General features: G+C 38.4%; 1 protein-coding gene across 3 annotated transcripts in view; it reads left to right on the top strand.

Annotated features, from left to right (window-relative positions):
* Positions 1 to 5,254: 5,254 nt before the first annotated feature.
* Positions 5,255 to 21,199, top strand: part of CBR4 (carbonyl reductase 4) — a 64,797-nt gene continuing 48,852 nt past the window's right edge. For 2 of the 3 annotated variants that reach the window (XM_030816313.1, XM_030816312.1), the window contains exons 1-5: positions 5,255 to 5,603; positions 7,786 to 7,906; positions 8,651 to 8,787; positions 9,652 to 9,681; positions 12,937 to 13,071. In XM_030816313.1, coding sequence (XP_030672173.1) covers positions 5,462 to 5,603; positions 7,786 to 7,906; positions 8,651 to 8,787; positions 9,652 to 9,681; positions 12,937 to 13,071 — 565 coding nt within the window. In that variant the 5' untranslated portion in view covers positions 5,255 to 5,461. The remainder of the gene's footprint in view (positions 5,604 to 7,785; positions 7,907 to 8,650; positions 8,788 to 9,651; positions 9,682 to 12,936; positions 13,072 to 21,199) is intronic. The other variant, XM_003257951.3, reaches the window with a different exon arrangement.

The following is a 21,199-nucleotide window of genomic DNA, read 5'->3' as shown; positions in this document are numbered from 1 at the left end:
AGTATCCAGAGCTGGCATTATACCATTAGCAAATTTTTGGCTGGAAAAAAAAGAGTTTCATAAAATTTCAGGCATTATGCTCTCCCATGGTACTTCCTGGTGAAATGTCCAACCTAAGTGATCTCATCTAGGCGTAATACTAACTCTGCTTCGACTAACAATCTCTTTCATTATTAACAGTGAATTTTTAATTTGGATTTTTATTCTTCATGTATAAATTATGTTATCACCTAGTTGGCTTTGTGACAACGAATGGATAGTAGCTGTAGTTATCATTCTTTGCAATCTTTCTTTGTTATTATTCATTTACTTTATAGAACATTATGTCCTGAAAGAAGAAGCCTTCTCTGACCCCAGGCCTCCATATTGGATCAATGCCCCTAGTTATGATCCTTCCTAGCAGCCTGTACTTCTCCTTTATAGGTCTTCCCACCATTGGAATTAAATAGTAATTGCATGATTAATTGTTTAATGTCTGTCTTCCTTGCCAGATTATTTTCCCAGTGAAAACAGGCACCAGGTCTATCTTAATCATAGCTGCATCAACACTGGTTCTTGCTTATAGTAATAAATTCCTTTTAAGTGAGTTATTTCATTCACTCATTGATTCATTTGTTAACTCATTTATTTAGCATTCACAAGCCCTAGGAACTGTGTTACAAACAGGGAAACAAAAACCAATGTGATCATTTCTGGATTCAAAGAGTTGGCAATTAAAAACAGAAAGTTTTTAACCATTTTATTTTATTTTTTATGTTTTTTTAAAAAAGATGAGGTCTCTCCATGTTGCCCAGGCTGGTCTCAAATGCCTGGGCTCAGGTGATCCTGCTGCCTCCATCTCCCAAAGTGCTGGGATTACAGGTGTGAGTCACTGCACCTGGCACTTAACCATTTTAGGTGAAAGTCCCCCTTGAGAACCCAGTGAAGGAAGTGGACCCTCTTGCAAGAAGCTACTCATCTAAAAGGCACATGAGATTTTGTATTCAGCTTGGTAGGTTCACAGATCCTTGAGAATCTATTCACTGTCTTCCTAAAATTATGTGGATTCTGACATCACAGTAACTCCATGAAATACAGACTTGAAGACACATACAAGGTAAGAGGACTGGTAAAGAAGGACATCAGCATGTCCTCCTTTGGGTCAGGAGAAGCTTCCATTGCAAGAGATGTTTGAGCCACATTTTGAACGATAAATCTGATGTTACCAGGGGAAGTAGTGGCAGCATTCGAGGTTGAGAAGACAGTGAAAAGCATGGATGTATAGAAGTGGGAATGGTATTTAGGGAGGAGAATCAGCAGGACTTTGTGACTGATTGGATGTGGGATGTTGAGAGAGGGAAGGAATAAACTCCATGCTTCTGCCTTAGGCAACTGAGTGCTAGGTTTAGGTCTCGGTGGGCAGCCTCAGAGGCATAAATGCCAATTCAACAAAATAACAAGCTCACGGGCCACATTTTTTTTTTCCCACTCAAAATGAAATAAGCTTTTGTAAGTGATAAAAAGTACATTCCTTACAATTTAGATTACCCAGCAGATTGGATACAAGAATGCCAATGAGGAAATCAACACGCTTTTTAATCATAAAAGTTATATCTGTGCAGCCACACTAAGGCAGCTTTCTAATCTTTCTTCTTGAAAGAAGAGCATGGTCTGTATGGAGAAGCTACGCTGGCCACATGCAATTTGGGTCATGCAGATTATCATCACTGCCTGAAGAATCCTGGGAGACTGCTTGCTGGCAGGAAGGGTTACACTTCAATTATGGATCTGATAAGCAGGATGTGCTTAGTATGGTGCATTTGTAAAGAGGATTCTCAATGAATATTCAATCATAATTCATAAATTTCTTATAAATAAATTTTCCTGCGTATTTGGAATCTTGGGCATTATAAATCTTGATGTATGAAGAAAATATTCATGAAAGGTACAACTCCCTTATAATTAGTTGCAGATTCAAATTTCATATAACAGGGCAGTAGGCTTTAAATTACATCTTCTTCAATAACAGTTCCATTGGGATATAATTTGCATACCATACAATTCACTCGCTTAAAGTGTACAATGCTTTCAATGAGTTTTTATTTACTTTAAAAAGTTTATGTTTTCTAACTTTTAGCAATTAAATGGTATTCCTTTTGTAATCAGAAAAATAATACAAAGTTTGCATATTTAAAAATTTGTATAACAGTCCTCATACATAAGGAATTGTCTCCTTTGATTGTTGGAGCCAAGAGAAAATATATCCTATGTGGGTTTAAGTTAAAGTATAAAATATGGTTAAAATATTACCACAAAAGTGGCATGTTTAGTGAGAAGGAAAGACTAAAGGTGGGTCGTTCTAATGGCTTCCTTCAATGTCCTGCTGGGTAGGGGAGACCCAGTTTAATTTACAGATCCTCGCTTCACTATCAGGGGCTTACAGAGAAACTTCCCCTGCTGTAACCTTCTCAGCTAATGGGTGATGTGCTGTGATAGATGTATTCTCACCCAGGATAGTGGTGATATTGCATTAAGAGGGAAAAAATAAATAATAATCTTGGGGTTTAACCTGAGGTATGTGTTGAAGAAAAAGCCCAGCTTATCCATTTACTATATATAGACAGTGAGAAAAGTTGGAAGGTTTTCAGAATTCTGAATGTCACCTTATATCATGTGTTAGTGATCTTCATGATAGACGGCATAGATCTAAAAACCTTTTTTTTTTTTTTTTTGCTAAAATAACAATGTGTAGAAAAAATAATCCTTTTCCTAGCAAATGGAGAGAACTGTTCAAAAGCTTGGCCGGGTGCGGTGGCTCACGCTTGTAATCCCAGCACTTTGGGAGGCCGAGGCGGGCGGATCACGAGGTCAGGAGATCGAGACCACGGTAAAACCCCGTCTCTACTAAAAATACAAAAAAAAAAAAAAATTAGCCGGGCGTGGTAGCGGGCGCCTGTAGTCCCAGCTACTCGGAGGCTGAGGCAGGAGAATGGCGTGAACCTGGGAGGCGGAGCTTGCAGTGAGCCGAGATTGCGCCACTGCACTCCAGCCTGGGCAACAGCGATACTCCGTCTCAAAACAAAACAAAACAAAAAAACAAAAGATAAACCTCTCTGGTTTGACCTAAGGTGCAGAAATATAGTTAGCATTTAGGCTGACCCTTATGTTGGTAATTTATGTAAAACAGTTTTTTCTTTCCAAGATTGCATAGAGTATAGTAGGAAAGTGAATAGACAAATTTGATCTGACCCATTTTTACATCACTGGGAAACTAATGTTTGTTTTTTTTTTTTAGAAAAATTTTATTTTGAGACAGGGTCCTGCTGTGTCACGCAGGCTGGACTGCAGTGGTGCAATCATGGCTCACTGCAGCCTCGACCTCCTGGACTTACATGATCCTCCCAACTCAGCCTCCCGAGTAGCTGGTACCACAGGTAGGCCACCATGTCCAGCTATTTTTTTTGTATTTTCTGTAGAGATGGGGGTGGTGGTGGGGGTCTTGCCATGTTTCCCAGTTTGGTTTTGAACTTCTGGACTCAAGCAATCCTCCTGTCGCGGCCTCCCAAAGTGCTGGGATTAGAGGCATGAACCACCACGCCTGGCCTAATAATAGTTCTTAAATGCAGCTCTTATCTTGTTACTTCTGCAGTTAAAGGTCTGTTTAATGCCTGGCACCTTACTTTAAAGCTGACTATAATATAGCACCATCCCGAATTTCTTCAGGCTTGTTTCCTCATTGTTTCAAACATATATTGTTTCAAAGACACAATTTTTATGTGTGACTGTTTGCTTATATTGTTTAACTTCCTATTGTATTTGCTTTTAATAAAGTCTAATAGATGCTATGAAAACAGCCTTACAATCTCTTTTTCTTTTCACGAAGCTCACTGTCTACTACAATGCTTAGTGTGCCATTTTGGAGGACCTATGAGGAGGGAGTTTTGCTCAGGCTTCTCTGCTTCATAACCATGAGGCTTATTTCTTACAGAAATTACCACTTGTAATTATCTTTCCTTTGTTGTTTTCACTGGCGGGAAACTCTAAGTTTATGAATCTCTTCTTTAATACTAAATAGATTCTTATAGCTTGACTTTATTCGTATTTTTTCCACTGACCTAATTTATTGTTCTGGCCTTGTGGGAGAAGGGGCAGTGGTCCTCTTTGCCTTTTAAAATCAAATACTCATGTATTTTTGTAAACCATTTCAAATCTTTTTTTTGGATCTAAATGGAATAGGAATAACAAATTTAAAATATGCTCAACTTGCTTATTTATAGACTTTTTGCTCTTATTTTCCTTTTTTCAAACGTCATCCAGCCCTCAATTCCAGCTTTTCCATGCACCCCTTCATTCTTCACTGATCTCCATTTTCTCGGAGCTCTTGTGTTAATATAATTTTGCATTTTACTAAGTATGATTTTGGATACCTCCTAGTGTTTCATGTGTATTAGTCCTGTAGTTCTGGGTTGCAGTTTTTTTAGTGGTAGGGACCATGGCTCATACTTTTCTGAATCTAGTAAAATAATATTATGTCAAGAAATGCTTTCTGTTTACACTATAATTGTAACAAACATTGAATTTTTTAGCTTATTAACTCTCAGAGCACCCAGTACATCTTAGAATTGCAGGAACCCATTTTTGTTTCTCTACAGCAGCCGAAGCTTGTTTCATAGATCTTGCAAGACTATTCAATCATTCAGTTAAAATTCCTTGACCTCCTGCTGGATGATGTTCGACAGGGCATTCATCTTCACGACACCCTTCGCGATGAATGGTAACATTTATCGCGGGTAGAGGTCCATTTCCACAGCAACTTGGGGGAGGAACAGGTAGGGTAGGTTTTGGTGTGGGTGCGATTCTTGGGGACTTCGTCAACAGGCAGGACATCAAGTCTGTAGCCAAAACAACACCTGGGCGAAGGGCAAATACCGGAGCCCCGACCGGCTCACGCCCAGTAATGCTTGCTCTAGGTTCTAACTACCTGATCAAGTTGTCTCGGTTTGCCAGGGAAAGCCCAGCGTCTTGACAACCCTGTCAGTTCCGAACAAACCAGGTCGATTGGTCACCGGGGCTCGAATCCCGACTGATATGACCCAGCGGGGACAGAGGATCCCCCTAAGTGCCACAAGTACATTTCCCACCGAGCGCCTGCGCCAGTTACTCTCGTGCGTCACGACTACAGGTCCCAGCATGCATCGAGGCCCCCTCCAGGCCATTCTTCCGCCGGCGGGGAGCTCTCGCCGGCGTACTTGTTAGGCGTGGCGCGGAAGAGTCCGTGCGTGATGACGTCGACGCGGCGACGCCGAGCTCTTCCCCCCTTTTTCACGGCCTCTTGCATTACTAGAGTCCGGCCGCAGGAGGTGTCGAGCGGCGTTTTTTCTGCGGTTCGCCTTTTTTCAACCGCGGTTGTTTAAAAGCCTGAGGGAACGTGGAGAGGGGCTCCCACTCCCTTCCCTCTTTCCTCCGAGTTTGTGACTCCGAGATGGACAAAGTGTGTGCTGTTTTTGGAGGCTCCCGAGGCATTGGCAGGGCTGTGGCCCAGTTAATGGCCCGGAAAGGCTACCGACTGGCGATCATTGCCAGAAACCTGGAGGGGGCCAAAGCCGCCGCCGGTGACCTCGGCGGTAGGTATCAAACTGGAGTTGTCCAGTTGTATGGCCGCGGTCCAGGCGCCTAAAGAAAATCTCCTTTGTAAAAAGAGCGGGTCTGGCCTTTAGGGCTCTGGGGTTACTCGATGCAGCCGCGTGCAGGCGCTCTCCCGTTCCAAGGGTAGAGTGCGTCTCGTGCAGAAACCCGCGATCTCCCTATGCCTCGCAGAATGCCGGCCACGCAGCCTGCCGCCGAGGGCCGAACACTTGGGGTTTTCTTTGAGACCTCGTAGTCTTGTGAGGCCCCGCTAATAAGCACCCTCAGCCCTGAGGCTAGTGCTAACTCTGAGGAGCTTCCCTGTTGTGGGAGAGAGCTACGTAATAGTTTACTTTTAATGTAGGGAAAAGGGCGAGTTCTCGGCCCCCGGAGACAGGGCTGGGCCGAAAGGAGTTCAGGCAGGAAAGGTGGGAGTGCAGGTATAAACGGCTCCCTTCAGTTTTGCCCAAGGGCCGTGCCTTGGCCCTGCGCGAATGCACAAAGCAGTGTTTCATAGAGAAACCCTTTTGAGTACCAGCCAGTTTTGAGATACACCTGGTTTGCTTTAATGTTATTAAATTGTTTTGGTGAGTTTTGCAAATGGACAATTAAACTTTGTTCTGCCAAATTCTTTTTTATTGCCTTTAAACTTCAGGGTTAATTTCCGGCTTATTATTAATGTATTAGTCATTTTGTGAATTTAACTCTTCATTGAGTTTAGGGAGAAACAGGACGTTAGATCCGAAGATGCTATTTGTTTAATCACTAGAATGGACAAAATTATGCTTCATTTACCATCAGGGAGGCATGGGGAGAATAGAGGCCTAGGGGTGCGTCTTGTGGCTCTTACTGTTTTTGTGTATGTATGTTTTTTTTTTTTTTTTTTTTTTGAGAGGGCTTCCCATTATGTTGCCCGGGCTGGACCCCAACTCCTGATTTACTGGGCTCTAGAGATCTCGCCTCAGCCTCCCAAGGACCTGGGACTATAGACGCCAGGTGTGGCTGTTCATTTTTAAGTTAACATTATTGATCGGTTTAGTATCACCTGTTCAGTGCTGGTTGGGAGACTTTTGGGCTCTCTAAAAGAAAAAAGATCCTGTAATAGCTCAGGGAGAGTGTCAGTGAATGCTTCTTGAAGCTCGTATTCCTTGCCATTCTAACAGAGGAGGGGAAGAATGGTGACCCTTACTGTGTCACCGCAAGCCATCAGTGTTTGCTGGACTGGATTGAAGCCATTAGTTGGGCTTTCAAAGGTGGTTGTGGACACAAGTCTTCGGGTGAAAACCAAGAGTAAGAGAGACACAGGATGCTTTTGGGTCCTGCATTCCTTTGAATCGTGTTCCATGAGTGATTGGTTTTCATCTAGAAAGTGTAATTCCCCAGGTCGCTTACTGTTTCCAAAGGCTTAATGGGGTAATGTTGGTGTAAGCATATTTGTCAAGGTCAAACAGAAAATAAGGAATTGTTTTAGCTTTTAAAAACAATCCTACATTTTAGAGTATTAAAATGGTAGATTATTACATAGGGAATGCTTTGTTTTCTTTTGAAGTGTAGTTTTTTTTTGTCATTTAACCACTTTTTAAAAGTGGTAACAGTTGCTTTTAGTAAAAAGTGTTTTTTTTCCTCCCCATGGTTTGTAGTTTTAGCATTTTTACAGCTTCCTGTGTTCTCTCTCCTGATGGTCAGGTTTGAATAATAGTCGTTACAATATATGTGCCATAGTGCATCCGTAGCACTTAAGAAGAAACCCAAGAGTTCCTGTTCAGGGCCAAAGAAACTAATTTCAACAAAAACCTGACAGAATTAGACATAAATTTCAAAAAAGGAATATAAAACCCAGAAGACTGTCGAATTGGGTAGCATGAATTCAGTGTTAAAGCTATAAATATTAGATGAATCTTACAGAGCCTTTATAACTTGAAAAAGCCCTCCCCTCTTTGTTGATTAAAAAGAAAATTTTAAAATTAACTTTCTGTAGTAGTACTTTATTTCCTCTTTGTTCCCGCATCCCAGTTTCATTAGACCAACTCTATGAAAGCCAGGCCTTATGACATTACTTTTTTAATCTTTAGGTTCTAGATTAGCACAGGCCTGCCATCTTAGGTAGATGCTTAACAAATGTGTATTGAGTAAATTTAAAATTTGGGTTATAAGTAATTCTTATTTAACTTTGTTGTGTAGGAGATCATTTGGCATTTAGCTGTGATGTTGCTAAAGAACATGATGTTCAAAATACATTTGAAGAGATGGAGAAACATTTAGGTCGAGTAAATTTCTTGGTAAATGCAGCTGGTATTAACAGGTTGGTCACAGATTTAAATAAGTTTCTTATATATATATTTAAAACTTTTATTCCTAATACGTCTTTGATTGGTATAAGTTAATATGTTTATTTTACTTTTAACTGGGAGAAAAAACTATTTTAAAACTTGTCAATCCATAAATTATTTTCTTTTATATTGAGATACAGCATATAATAAATGCGCAGTTTAGTCGATTTTAGCATTGTAATCATCACCCATATTGAGCTGTAGAATGTTTCCAGTGCTCCAGAAGGCAGTGTCTTCTCAATACTTCCTTCTTGGTAACTATTTTCTGAGTTTTGTCACCATAGGTAAGTTTTGCCAGTTTGTGAACTTAATACTAATAGAATCATGGAGTGGATATTATTTTTTAAAAGATGAATTCAGGAGAGAATATTTAGAATAACATATTAATTTTCTTGCTAAACAAGGCTTAGTATGGCAGTTGTTCAGGCCATTCAAACTATTTTGGCTGTGTGGTACTACTTTTAGGGGTTAAGAATATTTGCCACTCAAGCTGAGAAGGGGTAGCAACCTGTCTTCCAAGTGGATCCTTTCTGGTTTATCAATCGTTATTTTAATGTTTCTCAAGCCAAGTACAAAATGGGACTCTAGGTATTCTAGCTATTCTAGCTCAGATAGGAAGCACTTCTTGCACTCTCAGTAAAAATGTTATATTAGTCTTGACCTTTTTGGTTTTTATCTTGTTATTATATGCTATTACATACTGTTTCTTTTTGTAGGGATAGTCTTTTAGTAAGAACAAAAACTGAAGATATGATATCTCAGCTTCATACTAACCTCTTGGGTTCCATGCTGACCTGTAAAGCTGCCATGAGGACTATGATTCAACAACAGGGAGGGTCTATTGTTAATGTAGGTGAGTCTTCACCTTTGTGAATTTATAATTATCCCATAATACCATGCCATAAAAATATTTAATCCACAAATTTGTAATTTATTGTGAAACATGAATGAAATTTATATTATCTATGGAAAAAAGGATTTAATTAATTGATTAATGAATAAAATAAGAATCACACATTCACATCCCTATAGGAGTCAGGCAGGTGTTAAATGAGTGACACCACTGAGTACTAGAAAAATGACGGTACCAGCCATGTGATAAATGATATCCAGCTTCATTGTCCGGAGCCCATATGGAATGGTGGAGGCCACCACTTAGATTCAGTAGATTGTTGCTGTGCAAGAATGTGGTCCCAGTTTTGCCAGCAATTTTGATTTTTCAAGAGAAATTGGATCATCCTGATTTTTGTGTGAATTTTTTTTTTTTTTTTTTTTTTTTTTTTTTTTTTTTTAAATAGGGACGTGGTCACACTATGTGGCCTAGGCTGGTCTTTAACTCCTGGGCTCAGGTGATCCTCCCGAAGTGCTGGGATTATAGGCATGAGCCACGTGCCCAGCCAGGAACCTGATTTTAAAAACATGGACAAGGAATTAAAGTAGACAGTGGGGGCTAAGTAATATTGTCTACAGCAGTTGCATGGGTTACTGTTAAATCTTGTGTAGAGGTTTAAAGGAAGATAAAATTTCTCTGTTTTTAAGAATGGATGTAAGTAACCCTTAGTTTTCAGTTCATCTAACCCACAGGGCAGATAAACTGTGGAGTATATGCCTGTAGAACTTAAAATGCAAAATGACTTGAAATTTTATTTCAGTTTGGTAATTTGGAAGTAATAGTATACCATCTGCTTTTTATTTTCAAATGGTAATACCTTAAAAGGCCACAGAAGGGGGATGCTGCTCCATAAAAGTAAGTGACCCTGTTCTTTTAAATGTAGGAAATGGTTTTTCAAGCCAGAATTTAGAGTTTTTCTGTTTTGAAAGTGAGAAAAGGAAAGAATACTATGCTAATAAACTAAGGGGACATGAGAGCATTTTGGACATTTACCCTTAAAAATTTAAGGGATCCGTTTTCTTATATAAGAGATTAGTCAATGAGTCAACCTTTGCCTTTTAACTCAGCCAGATAAGGACTTTGGATACTTACAAGCAGGCAAACAGGCCTGTATCTGTCACCTGATAACCTGAGGTACGTTTGTTTAACTCTAAAATCTTCTTTTTTTTAGGTGTATTTAAAAAACCCATTAGTCCTCCTTATGCATGCAAAACTTTTAGAATTGAGCTAAAAGTAAATAATAGATAGTAAATTGAGAATCTTACTACAGAAAGGACTACTTTAAACTGCCAGACACTTCATTGATATTTCAGAAATTATCACTTTTTGACCTGATGAACAGTAGTGCGTGGCATGAATCAAAGCCGCTAAAGCTTCTTTTTGGTATTTCTTTTTTTTTCTTTTAAAAGCCACTCATATTTAGCAGTTGGGGGTTGTATACTAATTTTAATGACACTGTTGTTAATAAGTTCCGATAACCCGCTACCATCGGACCCGCCCTGTTTGGTATTTTTTTCGTGCATGTATTTTTCTTTTTTTGTGTCTCTCTGTATCTTTCTTTCTGATAAACACCCCTCTGTCCATATGCATTTCTTCAGTCTGATGTCTTTTCTCTCTGTGTACTTCACAGTTCTCTTCCTTTGTTATTAATTGGCCTACAATATGTAATGTAGATAAACATTCTAATACCGAACTTGTTGATTCTAATAGAGAAATGTTTGGAATGTTTTCTTTTTTTAAAATTACTTTAAAAAAATTTTGTGAGGTCCTTGATTAATTTTTATGTCATAAGTACAGGTCAGTGGTGCAGAAAATTACTTCCCCACTTCTGTTTTGCAAGAGTTTATTTGTATGTAGTTGATATTTGAATTAAAAATTATTACATATTCATTAGATGTGGTTACTCAAGGATCTTCAGTAGGCAGTATAGTTTACAATACATCACTGAATGTAATGAAATTGCAGTTTTACAAAAAGTGTATAATTGAAGCTTTGCCAATTTAGATTGACAGTACAAGCATGTCTCGCAGATATTGTAGCTTTGGTTCTACTCCACCAGAATAAAGCGAATATCTCAAGAATGTAAGTCACACAAATTGAATTGCTGCAATCTCATGATAAAACAAATGGGTGAGGAGTTGCTTCTTATGTATGGATAAACAAAGTTGTTTCTCAAGATGGAATCTACTCCTTGTGAAGATGTGAATGCTGTTGAAATGACAAAGGATTTAGAATATCCTATAAACTTAGTTGATAAAGCAATATCAGGGATTGAGAGGAGTGGCTCCAATTTTTAAAGATCTACTCGGATAAAATGCTATCAAACAGCATCATATGCTGCAGAGAAATCTCTCATGAAATGAAGAGTCAATCATGTGGCAAATTTTGTCTTATCCAGTTGTTTAGTTTCTCAGTGCATGTAGAAGTTATATTATGGTCTATTAAGTATGCAGTAGCATTATATCTAAAAAACAATGTGAGTACTTTGTTGCTAAAAAATCCTTTATTGCTAAAAAATGCTAATGGTCATCTGAGCTTCTGGCAAGTCATAATCTTTTTGCTGGCAGAGGGTCTTGCCTTGATGTTGATGGCTGCTGACTGATAATAGTGGCTGTGGCAATTTCTTAAGATAAGACAAAATTTGCCACATTGATTGACTCTTCATTTCATGAGAGATTTCTCTGCAGCATATGATGCTGTTTGATAGCATTTTATCCAAGTAGATCTTTAAAAATTGGAGCCACTCCTCTCAATCCCTGCTATTGCTTTATCAACTAAGTTTATAGGACATTCTAAATCCTTTGTCATTTCAGCAGTATTCACATCTTCACAAGGAAGAGATTCCATCCTGAGAAACAACTTTGTTTATCCATACATAAGATGCAACTCCTCACCCATTTGTTTTATCATGAGATTGCAGCAATTCAGTCACATCTTCAGGCTCCACTTGTAATTCTGCTCCACTGAAGTCTTGAACCCCGCAAAGTCATCCATGAGGGTTAAAATAACTTCTTTCAAACTCTTGTTAATGTTGATATTTTGACCTTCTGCCACGAATCACAAATGTTCTGAATGGCATATAGAACGGTGAATCCTTTCCAGAAGGCTTTTAATTTACTTTGCCCAGATTTCTAAGAGGAATTACTATTTATGACTGCTATAGACTTATAAAATGTTTCTTAAATAAGACTTGAAAGTCAAAATTATCCCTTGATCCATGAGCTGAAGAAAGGATATTGTGTTAACAGGCGCGAAAACAACATTAATCTCCTTGTACATCTCCATCAGAGCTCTTTGGTGACCAGATGCATTGTCAGTGAGCAGTAATATTTTGTTTGTGGCATCCCAACAGCAGTGAACATCAAGAATCACTGACCACAGATCGTTGTAACAGATATAATAATAATGAAAAAGTTTAAGATGGTATGAAAATTACCAAAATGTGACAAAGAGACACAGAGTGAGCACTGCCCACAGTGAGCCCATGGTGTTGGAAAAGTGGTAATAGAATTGCTTGATGCAGGGTTGCTACAAGCCTTCAGTTTGTAAAAAAAAAAAAAAAAAAAAAAAAAAAAAAAAAAAAAGCAATATCTGCAAAGCACAATAAAGCAGAACAATAAAATGAGTTATGCACGTAATTCAATTTTAATGAGATTTGTCTTCAAATGAACTAGTTTTTAGGGTGAAAATGAGAGCTTTCTGCCTTATGTCTGTGTTGTAGAATCATAAAATTAGTCAGCTTTTGTCTGACTTTTTTTGACTTTAACCTCTACCTGCTGGAAGCCTTTATAAATACCACAGAATTTTCATCATATCTGACCTACTCAGAGATTAGAGTGCATCCCCTTCACATAATGGATCAATTCGCAAGCACCTGCATTGGCAATTTTATATCAGCTGCTTTCAGATGCTCTTTTCTGTATGTATCTGGAGCAGATTTGGACTCTTAAATTTTCTGTAAATGACTGATGGCAATGGTTAGAATTTCTAATTTTAACAGAGGGCAAGGTGAAGTGGGTTTTACCTTTTTGTTTATTGTAAATTATCTGAATTTTCAAGTAACCCCATTAATTGAATTTAATACACTTTTTTTTTTTTTTTTTGTCCTAGGAAGCATTGTTGGGTTAAAAGGCAATTCTGGCCAGTCCGTTTACAGTGCCAGTAAAGGAGGATTAGTTGGATTTTCACGTGCTCTTGCTAAAGAAGTAGCAAGAAAGAAAATTAGAGTGAATGTAGTTGCACCAGGTTAGTGAAAACTTTATTAAAATAACTTGATTGTGATTATTGTTTTATAGGGAAGCCATTAGTTGGAACATTAGTAATTGACATCTGGGTAGAATAGTTTGTAAAATGATTGTGAAAAGAATCAAATAATGAACTGGGGGACTCAAAAAAATTTTTGTACCTCATATTCTATATAAAGTCTATGTGTTAGCCTGTTTGCATTGTTCTAAAGGACTATCTGAGGTAATTCATAAAGAAAAGAGGCTTACTTGGCTCTTGGGCCTGCAGGCTGTACAAGCATGACACCAGTACCCGCTCAGCTTCTGGTGAGGCCCAGGAAGCTTTTTTTCAGTCATGGCAGAAGGTAAAGAGGTAGCAGGCAAGTCATATGGGGATAGCAGGAGCAAGAGAGAGAGGAGGTGGCAGGCTCTAAGCAACCAGCTCTGGCGTGAACTAACAGTGAGAACTCATTATTTACCATGTGGAGGGCACCAAGCTATTCATGAGGAATCCGCCTCCGTGACCCAAACACCTCCCGCTAGGCCCACCTCCAACATTGGGAATCACATTGCAACATGAGATTTGGAGGGGACAAACATCCAAACCATAAGAGTCTTTATTTTTAAATTTTGCACTAATGGAGTAACTTAAGGTGGAGAGGGTCTTAGAAATAATTTTTTCCAGTCATTTTTTTAGATTAGAAAACTGTACCAGGGATTCAGAGTGACTTGCCTAAGGTTACACAGCTAGTTTATGGAAGAACTGTTACTAAAAGCTTTGTCTTTTGGTTTCCATCTAATGGAAGCTTAAAAATAATGTCCTACCAGGTGTGGTAGCTCATGTGGGAGGCTGAGGCAGGAGTATTGTGAGGCCAGGAGTTCCAGATCAGCCTGAGCAACATAGCAAGATGCTGTTTGTACCGGAAAAAAAAAAAAAAAAAAATTAGCTGTGCATGGTGGTGCACACCTATAGTCCCAGCTACTTGGGAGGCTGAAGCAGGAGGATTGCTGGAGCCCAGGAGTTGGAGGTTGCAGTGAGCTATGATCATGCCATTGTACTCCAGCTTAGGTGACAGAGCGAGACCCTGTCAAGACCCTGTCTCTATAAAAATTAAAAAAAAATTCTTTTTAGATTTCCTTTATATCATTACACAAACTTTAGATAGTTTTGTCCCTTTACTACTATGGTCTGTCTAAACTACCTGGAACCTCCCATTTTCCTATTTTTTACTTTTCCATTATTTGCCTTTTGCCAGGGTACTAGTGGATAAAATTGCCTGGATTAATGAAGAGGGCAATAAAAAGGTGCTAAAACTCAAAAATACATGATCACTAATTAGCTGGTGTGCTAGAAATTTTGATTAGGTATTTACTTGGTTTTTGAGTAACACAAGTGTTTTTATCTACCTCTGCCAGTTAGCCATGGAATCTTTGTCCTAGCCTGCTGTAGGTACTTAAGAATTAATCACCTATATAAGAAAAGGCAGTTTATTTTGGTTTGCTGGTCGTTTGTAAGAAAGAGAGGGCTGAAGTAGACCTTTGCCACCTTCCCCTTTCCAGTCACTAATGGCTCCAGCTTGGACCTTACAGTTGGTGTTTTCTTTGGCACTGAAGTTGAGCCAGCAGGTATCAGGGATTTATCAAAATATCCTGTTAACCCTTTTGGTCTACAGTGTGTCTTTATTTCAATTCTTTTCTTTTTTTTTTTCTCACAGCAACTAGCTACATTCAGACATTCTAAATCTATGAATATTTGATAAGTGACTGTGGTTCAGATACATCTATTTTCTGGGAGTAGGGAGAGAAAGAAAAAGAAAAAACAATCCAAAAGCAGCATTGTTGTTACCTTAGCGCTGTTTTCTCTTTGTGTATGCTTTATGCAAGCTGATTGATTTTTCGCGTTAGCCTAGATGAACCATCTATGGAATAAATTATTTGTGGTTTGAAACTACATGTATTTGCTTCCTTCTCTTTTCAGGATTGGAATACTGTGGGTAATGAAGGGTTAATTTTAGTTCATGATAATTTAAAAGCTGAATGATTTAGGGGAATGGAAGTGTTCTTAGCTAACAATAACTCATGCAGCAAACTTTCTGGCATGTCTCCTACGTGCAGGGGCTGAGCTAGCTCCCCAAATTACAGGAATGAATAAGATATTTCTGCACAAGGAGCTAAGTATAGTGAAAAAGACTGACATGTAAACAAATAATTGCAGTGTCATATGATGAATATAAAATAGAGGTACATATATGGTGCTATAGAAATGTTGAAGAAGGAAAGAATGCTTAATTTTGTCTAGTTTAGAGTACATAGTTGTCTAGGCAGTAGACTAAATAGTGGGAAATCCAGTTTACATAGTAAGGGGAAGTTTTGAGATTATTATGGAAGTGTGGTTGTAGTCTTTCTTTCTTAAATATTTTACTTTCCAGTGCAGTCTTTTTTTTTTTTGAAAGTGGTGTTTTTATTTATCACTTCCCTTTTTTGTTGAGCATACAACCCTTGTAGAGCATAATATATATTTATATATTATGGATTTCCAGTGCAGTTTGTACTACAGATAAAAACTTGTAGCTGAAAATGTGGCCATTTAATAGAGTGGCCTTTATGTATATTTAGCAGATTTGATGGTATGAATATGCATCATTGGTCAGAAGTAAAGTGCAACTTGAAATAGTAGAATTAAATCAGTTCTGTGGATTATTTACCAACTTTATTTTAGATAGTAATTTCAACCAGATTCTTCAACAGATCTTGTTAACAGAGCTAACAAACATCAGAGTTAACAAATATGTGTCTTTTTATGTCAGTTTTCCTGGTCACCTTCAAATGGAGTCTCCAATTAGCAGAAAAACAGTTTAAAAGCAAATTATAACAGGAAAAGCAAGGAACAAGGAAAATAATAAATTAGGCTGCCATTCATTGCCTAATATTGTTGACTTTTTAAAGATTAATAGCTGCTAATCTTTGGTATTACTTTAAATATAAAATAAACTGTTCGTGGGAAATCTTACTGATTGGAAAATATTGAATATTAGAAACAATATTTGATAAATGGAACCTATAATGGCTGTATTACTTTAAGAAATATATGTGTTTTGAATAGATAATACATATTGTACAAAATTCAAAAGTACAAAAAGGCATAGTCGTTTCTCCTCTGGACATTCAGTTACTTAAAAGTAATTGCTGTTAACTACATAATTTCTTTTGTATTTCATATATAAGCCAATAAAGCGTGCTGGGCATGAATGTAAGAAAATACAAATTGTATCATGCAATTCATAGCTTTCTGTATCTTCCTTTACTCAGAGAACAATATACCTTGGTGATGTTTCTATGTTATTCCATATAGAGCTGCTTCACTTTTTTAAATAACAGCTTTGTGGAAATACAATTCATATAACATACAATTCACCCATTTAAAGTGTACAATTCAGTGGTTTTAGTATAGTCACAGAACTGTTCAATCTTCACCACAGTAAATTTTAGAACGTTTTCATCATCCTTAAAGAAATCCTAAACCCATGAGCATTCATTCCCTATTTCTTTCCAGTCTCCCCAGGTTTTGGTAATGACTAAACTACTTTCTGTATCTACAGGTTTGCGTATTCTGGACATTTCATATAAATGGAATCATGTAATATTTGGTGTTTTGTGACTGTTGTGTCACTTTTAATGACTGAATGAAAACAGAAAATAATGTTTGTTTTAAGGGTATACCTAATTTATTTAACCTGTTACCTTTTGATGGACATGTAGTTTTGTTCTGAACTTTTTCTGTTACAACTAGTGACACAGTGACAATACTTGTATGTGGTTTATTTTGCACATTTGCAAGTATATGAGTGTAATCTTGGGACTGGAACTGCAAAGGCTTCAGAGATATGTGCATTTTGAATTTCGACAAATAGTATTGTGTTTATTTCTATAGGATACCTTAAGTGTTTCAGTACTTTTATTTATTTTTTAAGTTGAAGAGCTTTTATGTTTACTACTTGGAGAAAATCTTGTTGACAAAGATTTGCATGAGTTTGTTAGCTACTCAGAGCAGATATTCTAAGTGTTCTTATGTGCTGTTTGGAATGAAGTTGATTTCCCACTCTGCTTCCCTCTACAAATACAATGTTAAGACATAGAAATTTGTTCTGGTTAAAATCTTGGTTTAGCTTTTTGGTAAGAGCCTTATTTCTTCTCCCTTAGAAAAGTATCTGGGGTTGTTTTTGTTCTTTCTGAGTCCTAGAAACTTACATCAACAAGTGGACATCTGAGCTGGTAGATACATCAAATAGTGCCCCATCTCACAATTGTTAGTACTAGTGATAGGCTAAAATCCTGATGCCTTTTTAAATATAAAGGCTCTGCTGTATGTAAAAATGTTGAAAACTAAAATAAAGACCTAGGGATATGGAAATGAGGTGTTTCTATTTATACTATGTAGCTAGTCAGAAACAGATAAAGGATATAATCTTTTTTAAAAAATTGTTTAAAAATTTTTTTGAGATGGGGTTTCACTCTGTTGGCTAGGTTGGAGTATAGTGGTGCAGTCTTGACTCACTGCAGCCTTGACCTTCTGGGCTCAAGCGATCCTCCTGCCCCAGTAGTAGCTGGGATTACAGGCATAAGCCACCACACCTGGCCTATATCTTTAGAGTTTATCAAATATAAATCCTTGTTGAGCAGGAGCCGTGCATTTACTTTTTTGAGCAAGAGTGTCCCTGTTCCTAAAGAGTTCCTATAAAAATTGTACTGGGTTTTTAATCACATATATGGAACTGAACTTGAAGTTTCTTTGCTCTAAATTGTTTTAGTGCTTGTCATTTCAGTTATCTTTTCGTTGATTTAAGAAATGATAACTTTGTAGCCACATGGAAACCTCTGACTGTCCAGGTGATGCAGTAGCATCATTTGTTGGACAGTGGCATCTACTGGTAGTCTGTAAATTTTATAGCCTAGTTTGAAAGGCATTGTAAATATATACCTAGCAAAAAGGGGAGTAGAGCACAATTTCCAGAATTTTACAAATGAAGTGAAAGAATGATATGGGGGAGAGTCCTTTGGGGCCAAGGAGAGAGAGCACAGACCGGAAAGTAATACAAGCAGAAAGAAGGGTGTGTGAGTTGTTTAAGGACTATTAATCTCTCCCTTCAGGTCTGTGATACATGATAGGGAACCCAAGAGACCATTTATATGTCATGCCCTGGGTTGTGAATATATTTATAAATGAAGATCATGTGGTTCATAACCTTTACTATAAAATGACATGGAAGTTCCATACAGCCCAGAGTAATTTATCATTAGAGACTAGCTTTACATTTTTAATTTAATTTCTGATAAATTTTATTTAATTTCTGATAAAGTGGGGACACATACATGAGTTTTAAAAAGCTACAGACAGATTATTAGGGCAGTAAAACTATTCTGTATGCTATAATAATGGTGGACACATGATATTAGGCATTTGTCCAAACCTGTAGAACTGTACAGTCTGAAGAGTGAACCCTTAGCATGTGAAGACAAAATGGTACTAAATAAATGAACAAATAAATATATAAAATAGTGAACCCTAATGTAAACTATGGACTTTACTTAATAATATATCAATATTGGTTTATCAGTTGTAATAAATGTGCCACACTAAGGTAAGATGTTAGTAATAGGGGGAAATGGGAAGGGGGGTGATGGAAAAGGGGGTGCATGGGATCTATCCGAACATTGTGTTCAATTTTTCTGTAAACCTAAAATTCCTCAAAAATGTAAAGTTTATAAATTTTTTAAAAAGCTACAGAAAATGAAGAGAGGCTCTTTGGACATGTTCGTGTCCTCCATAGAAAATAACATAATCAAAGAGGAAAAACCAGCATTGGTGAATTCATCCCTTCTTTCAACTTGGCCTTTCTCACCCACTTTACTTTTAGTGCAGAGTTCAGTGATGGCTAGCAGCTGTCCCCTGATATTTGTTTTTCCAAGTATCCATTCATAGGTCTGGGGAGAGGTGGCAAGCTTTCCCTAAATAAATCACACCCTTATCTTCTAAGCCTGAGCAGTGGAGGGAGACTTTTCATTCGAGTGGGTGGCTGAACATCATCATTCCTGTTCTGGACTTCTTGTAATCATGTTGGATTCAGAGGGCACCACTCTCTCTTGTGCAGATCTGACCTAACATAGACATACACCATAGCAGAGATGAATCCAGGCTATAACGTTTAACAAGACCTTATTAAAAGCTTCAAGATGTTAGCCTTTATCTGTTCCATATCTAGCTTACTTGGTGGTTTTTGGGGGCTCACATGTCTGTGCTCCAAATTGGAAATCTCTAACTCTCCAGGAGATGCAGTAGCATTATTTGTTGGACAGTGGCACCTACTGGTAGTTTGTAATGTTTATAGCCTAGTGTGAAAGGCATTGTAAATGTGTACCTGGCAAAAAGGGGAGGAGAGCAAAATTTCCAGAGTTTTACAAATGAAGTGAAAGGATGATATGGGGGAGAGTCCTTTGGGGCCAAGGAGAGAGAGCACAGACTAGAAGGTAATACAAGCAGAAAGAAGGGTGTCAGCCCATGTCTGTGTGGTAGAGGTCATCTTTCCATCTCACTGGGATTGTCCCTGAAAGTGTCTCACTGCTTAGGTCTCCTTGCCTGTCTAAGGCTTGGAGACTTTCCAGTATCTTATGCCTTATTCTAGATCTGCTTTTTTCCCGAGGTGAAAAAACATGTTCAAATGGTCACTCACAACTTTTGTGGCCTTACTTTTTGTCTCCAAAAGGACAAACATATCAGAACTAACATCCAGCCAGAAGGGCCGATCAGTTCCTTTCAACACAGCATGGATGAAAACCCAGGTTAGCATTAGTGCTTCTTGAATTGGAAGTATTCTAACCTCTATGTACCTACCATTGTAAGAACTGAGGGCCGTTTTAGAGGAACTTACTTTCCTAAATTTCAAGTCAAGTTGTCATGAAGAGTACTTAATGAGGCATACTTTTAATCTTTGAATCGTAGTGTTGTAGGGCTAAAAGAAACCTCAGGCCAGGCTGCATGGTGGCTCACACCTGTAATCCCCGTACTTTGGGAGACCAAGGCAGGCTGATCACTTAAGGCCAGGAGTTTGAGACCAGCCCAACCAACCTGGTGAAACCCTGTCTCCACTAAAAATACAAAATTAGCCTGGCGTGGTGACGCATGCATGTAATCGTAACTACTCAGGAGTCTAAGGCAGAGGAATTGTTTGAGCCCAGGAGGCGGAGGTTTCAGTGAGCCCAGATCACGCCATTGCACTCCAGCCTGGGTGACAGGAGCCAAACTCCATCTGAAAAAAAAAAAAAAAAAAAAAAAAATTAGCCAGGCATGGTGGTAGGCATCTGTAGTCGCAGCTACTGGGGAGGCTGAGGCAGGATAATTGCTTGAACCTGGGAGGTAGAGGTTTCAGTGAGCCGTGATTGTGCCACTGCACTCCGGCTTGGGTGACAGAGCCAGACTGTCTCAAAAAAAAAAAAAAAAAAGCAAAAAATTAAAAACAGAAAAGGAACCTCAGAGATCTGTCATTTTCCATCTATTTCATTCATTTTATGATACAGAAACGGTCATTCAGTTGCAGATAGTACATGACTGTTGGGAACAGGCCCCCAAATCTGGCCATAAACTGGCCCCAAAACTGGCCATAAACAAAATCGCTGCAGCACTGTGACATGTTCGTGATGGCCATGACGCCCACGCTGAAGATTGTGGGTTTACTGGAATGAGGGCAAGGAACACCTGGCCCACCCAGGGTGGAAAACCGCTTAAAGGCATTCCTGAACCACAAACAATAGCATGAGCGATCTGTGCCTTAAGGACATGCTCCTGCTGCTGATAACTAGCCAGACCCATCCCTTTATTTTGGCCTGTCCCTTTGATTCCCGTAAGGAATACTTTTAGTTAATCTATAATCTATAGAAACAATGCTTATCACTGGCTTGCTGTCAGTAAATATGTGGGTAAATCTCTGTTCGAGGCTCTCAGCTCTGAAGGCTGTAAGACCCCTGATTTCCTACTCCACACTCTATATTTCTGTGTGTGCGTCTTTAATTCCTCTAGCGCCGCTGGGTTAGGGTCTCCATGACCGAGCTGGTCTCGGCACATGACTTTTCTCAGGTGATAGCTTTAATAGTATTAG

This window comes from Nomascus leucogenys, chromosome 7b (genome assembly GCF_006542625.1).
Source record: "Nomascus leucogenys isolate Asia chromosome 7b, Asia_NLE_v1, whole genome shotgun sequence".
Taxonomy (NCBI): domain Eukaryota; kingdom Metazoa; phylum Chordata; class Mammalia; order Primates; family Hylobatidae; genus Nomascus; species Nomascus leucogenys.
Note: the sequence above shows the minus strand (reverse complement) of the source record. Positions and strands in the feature narration are given on the sequence as shown.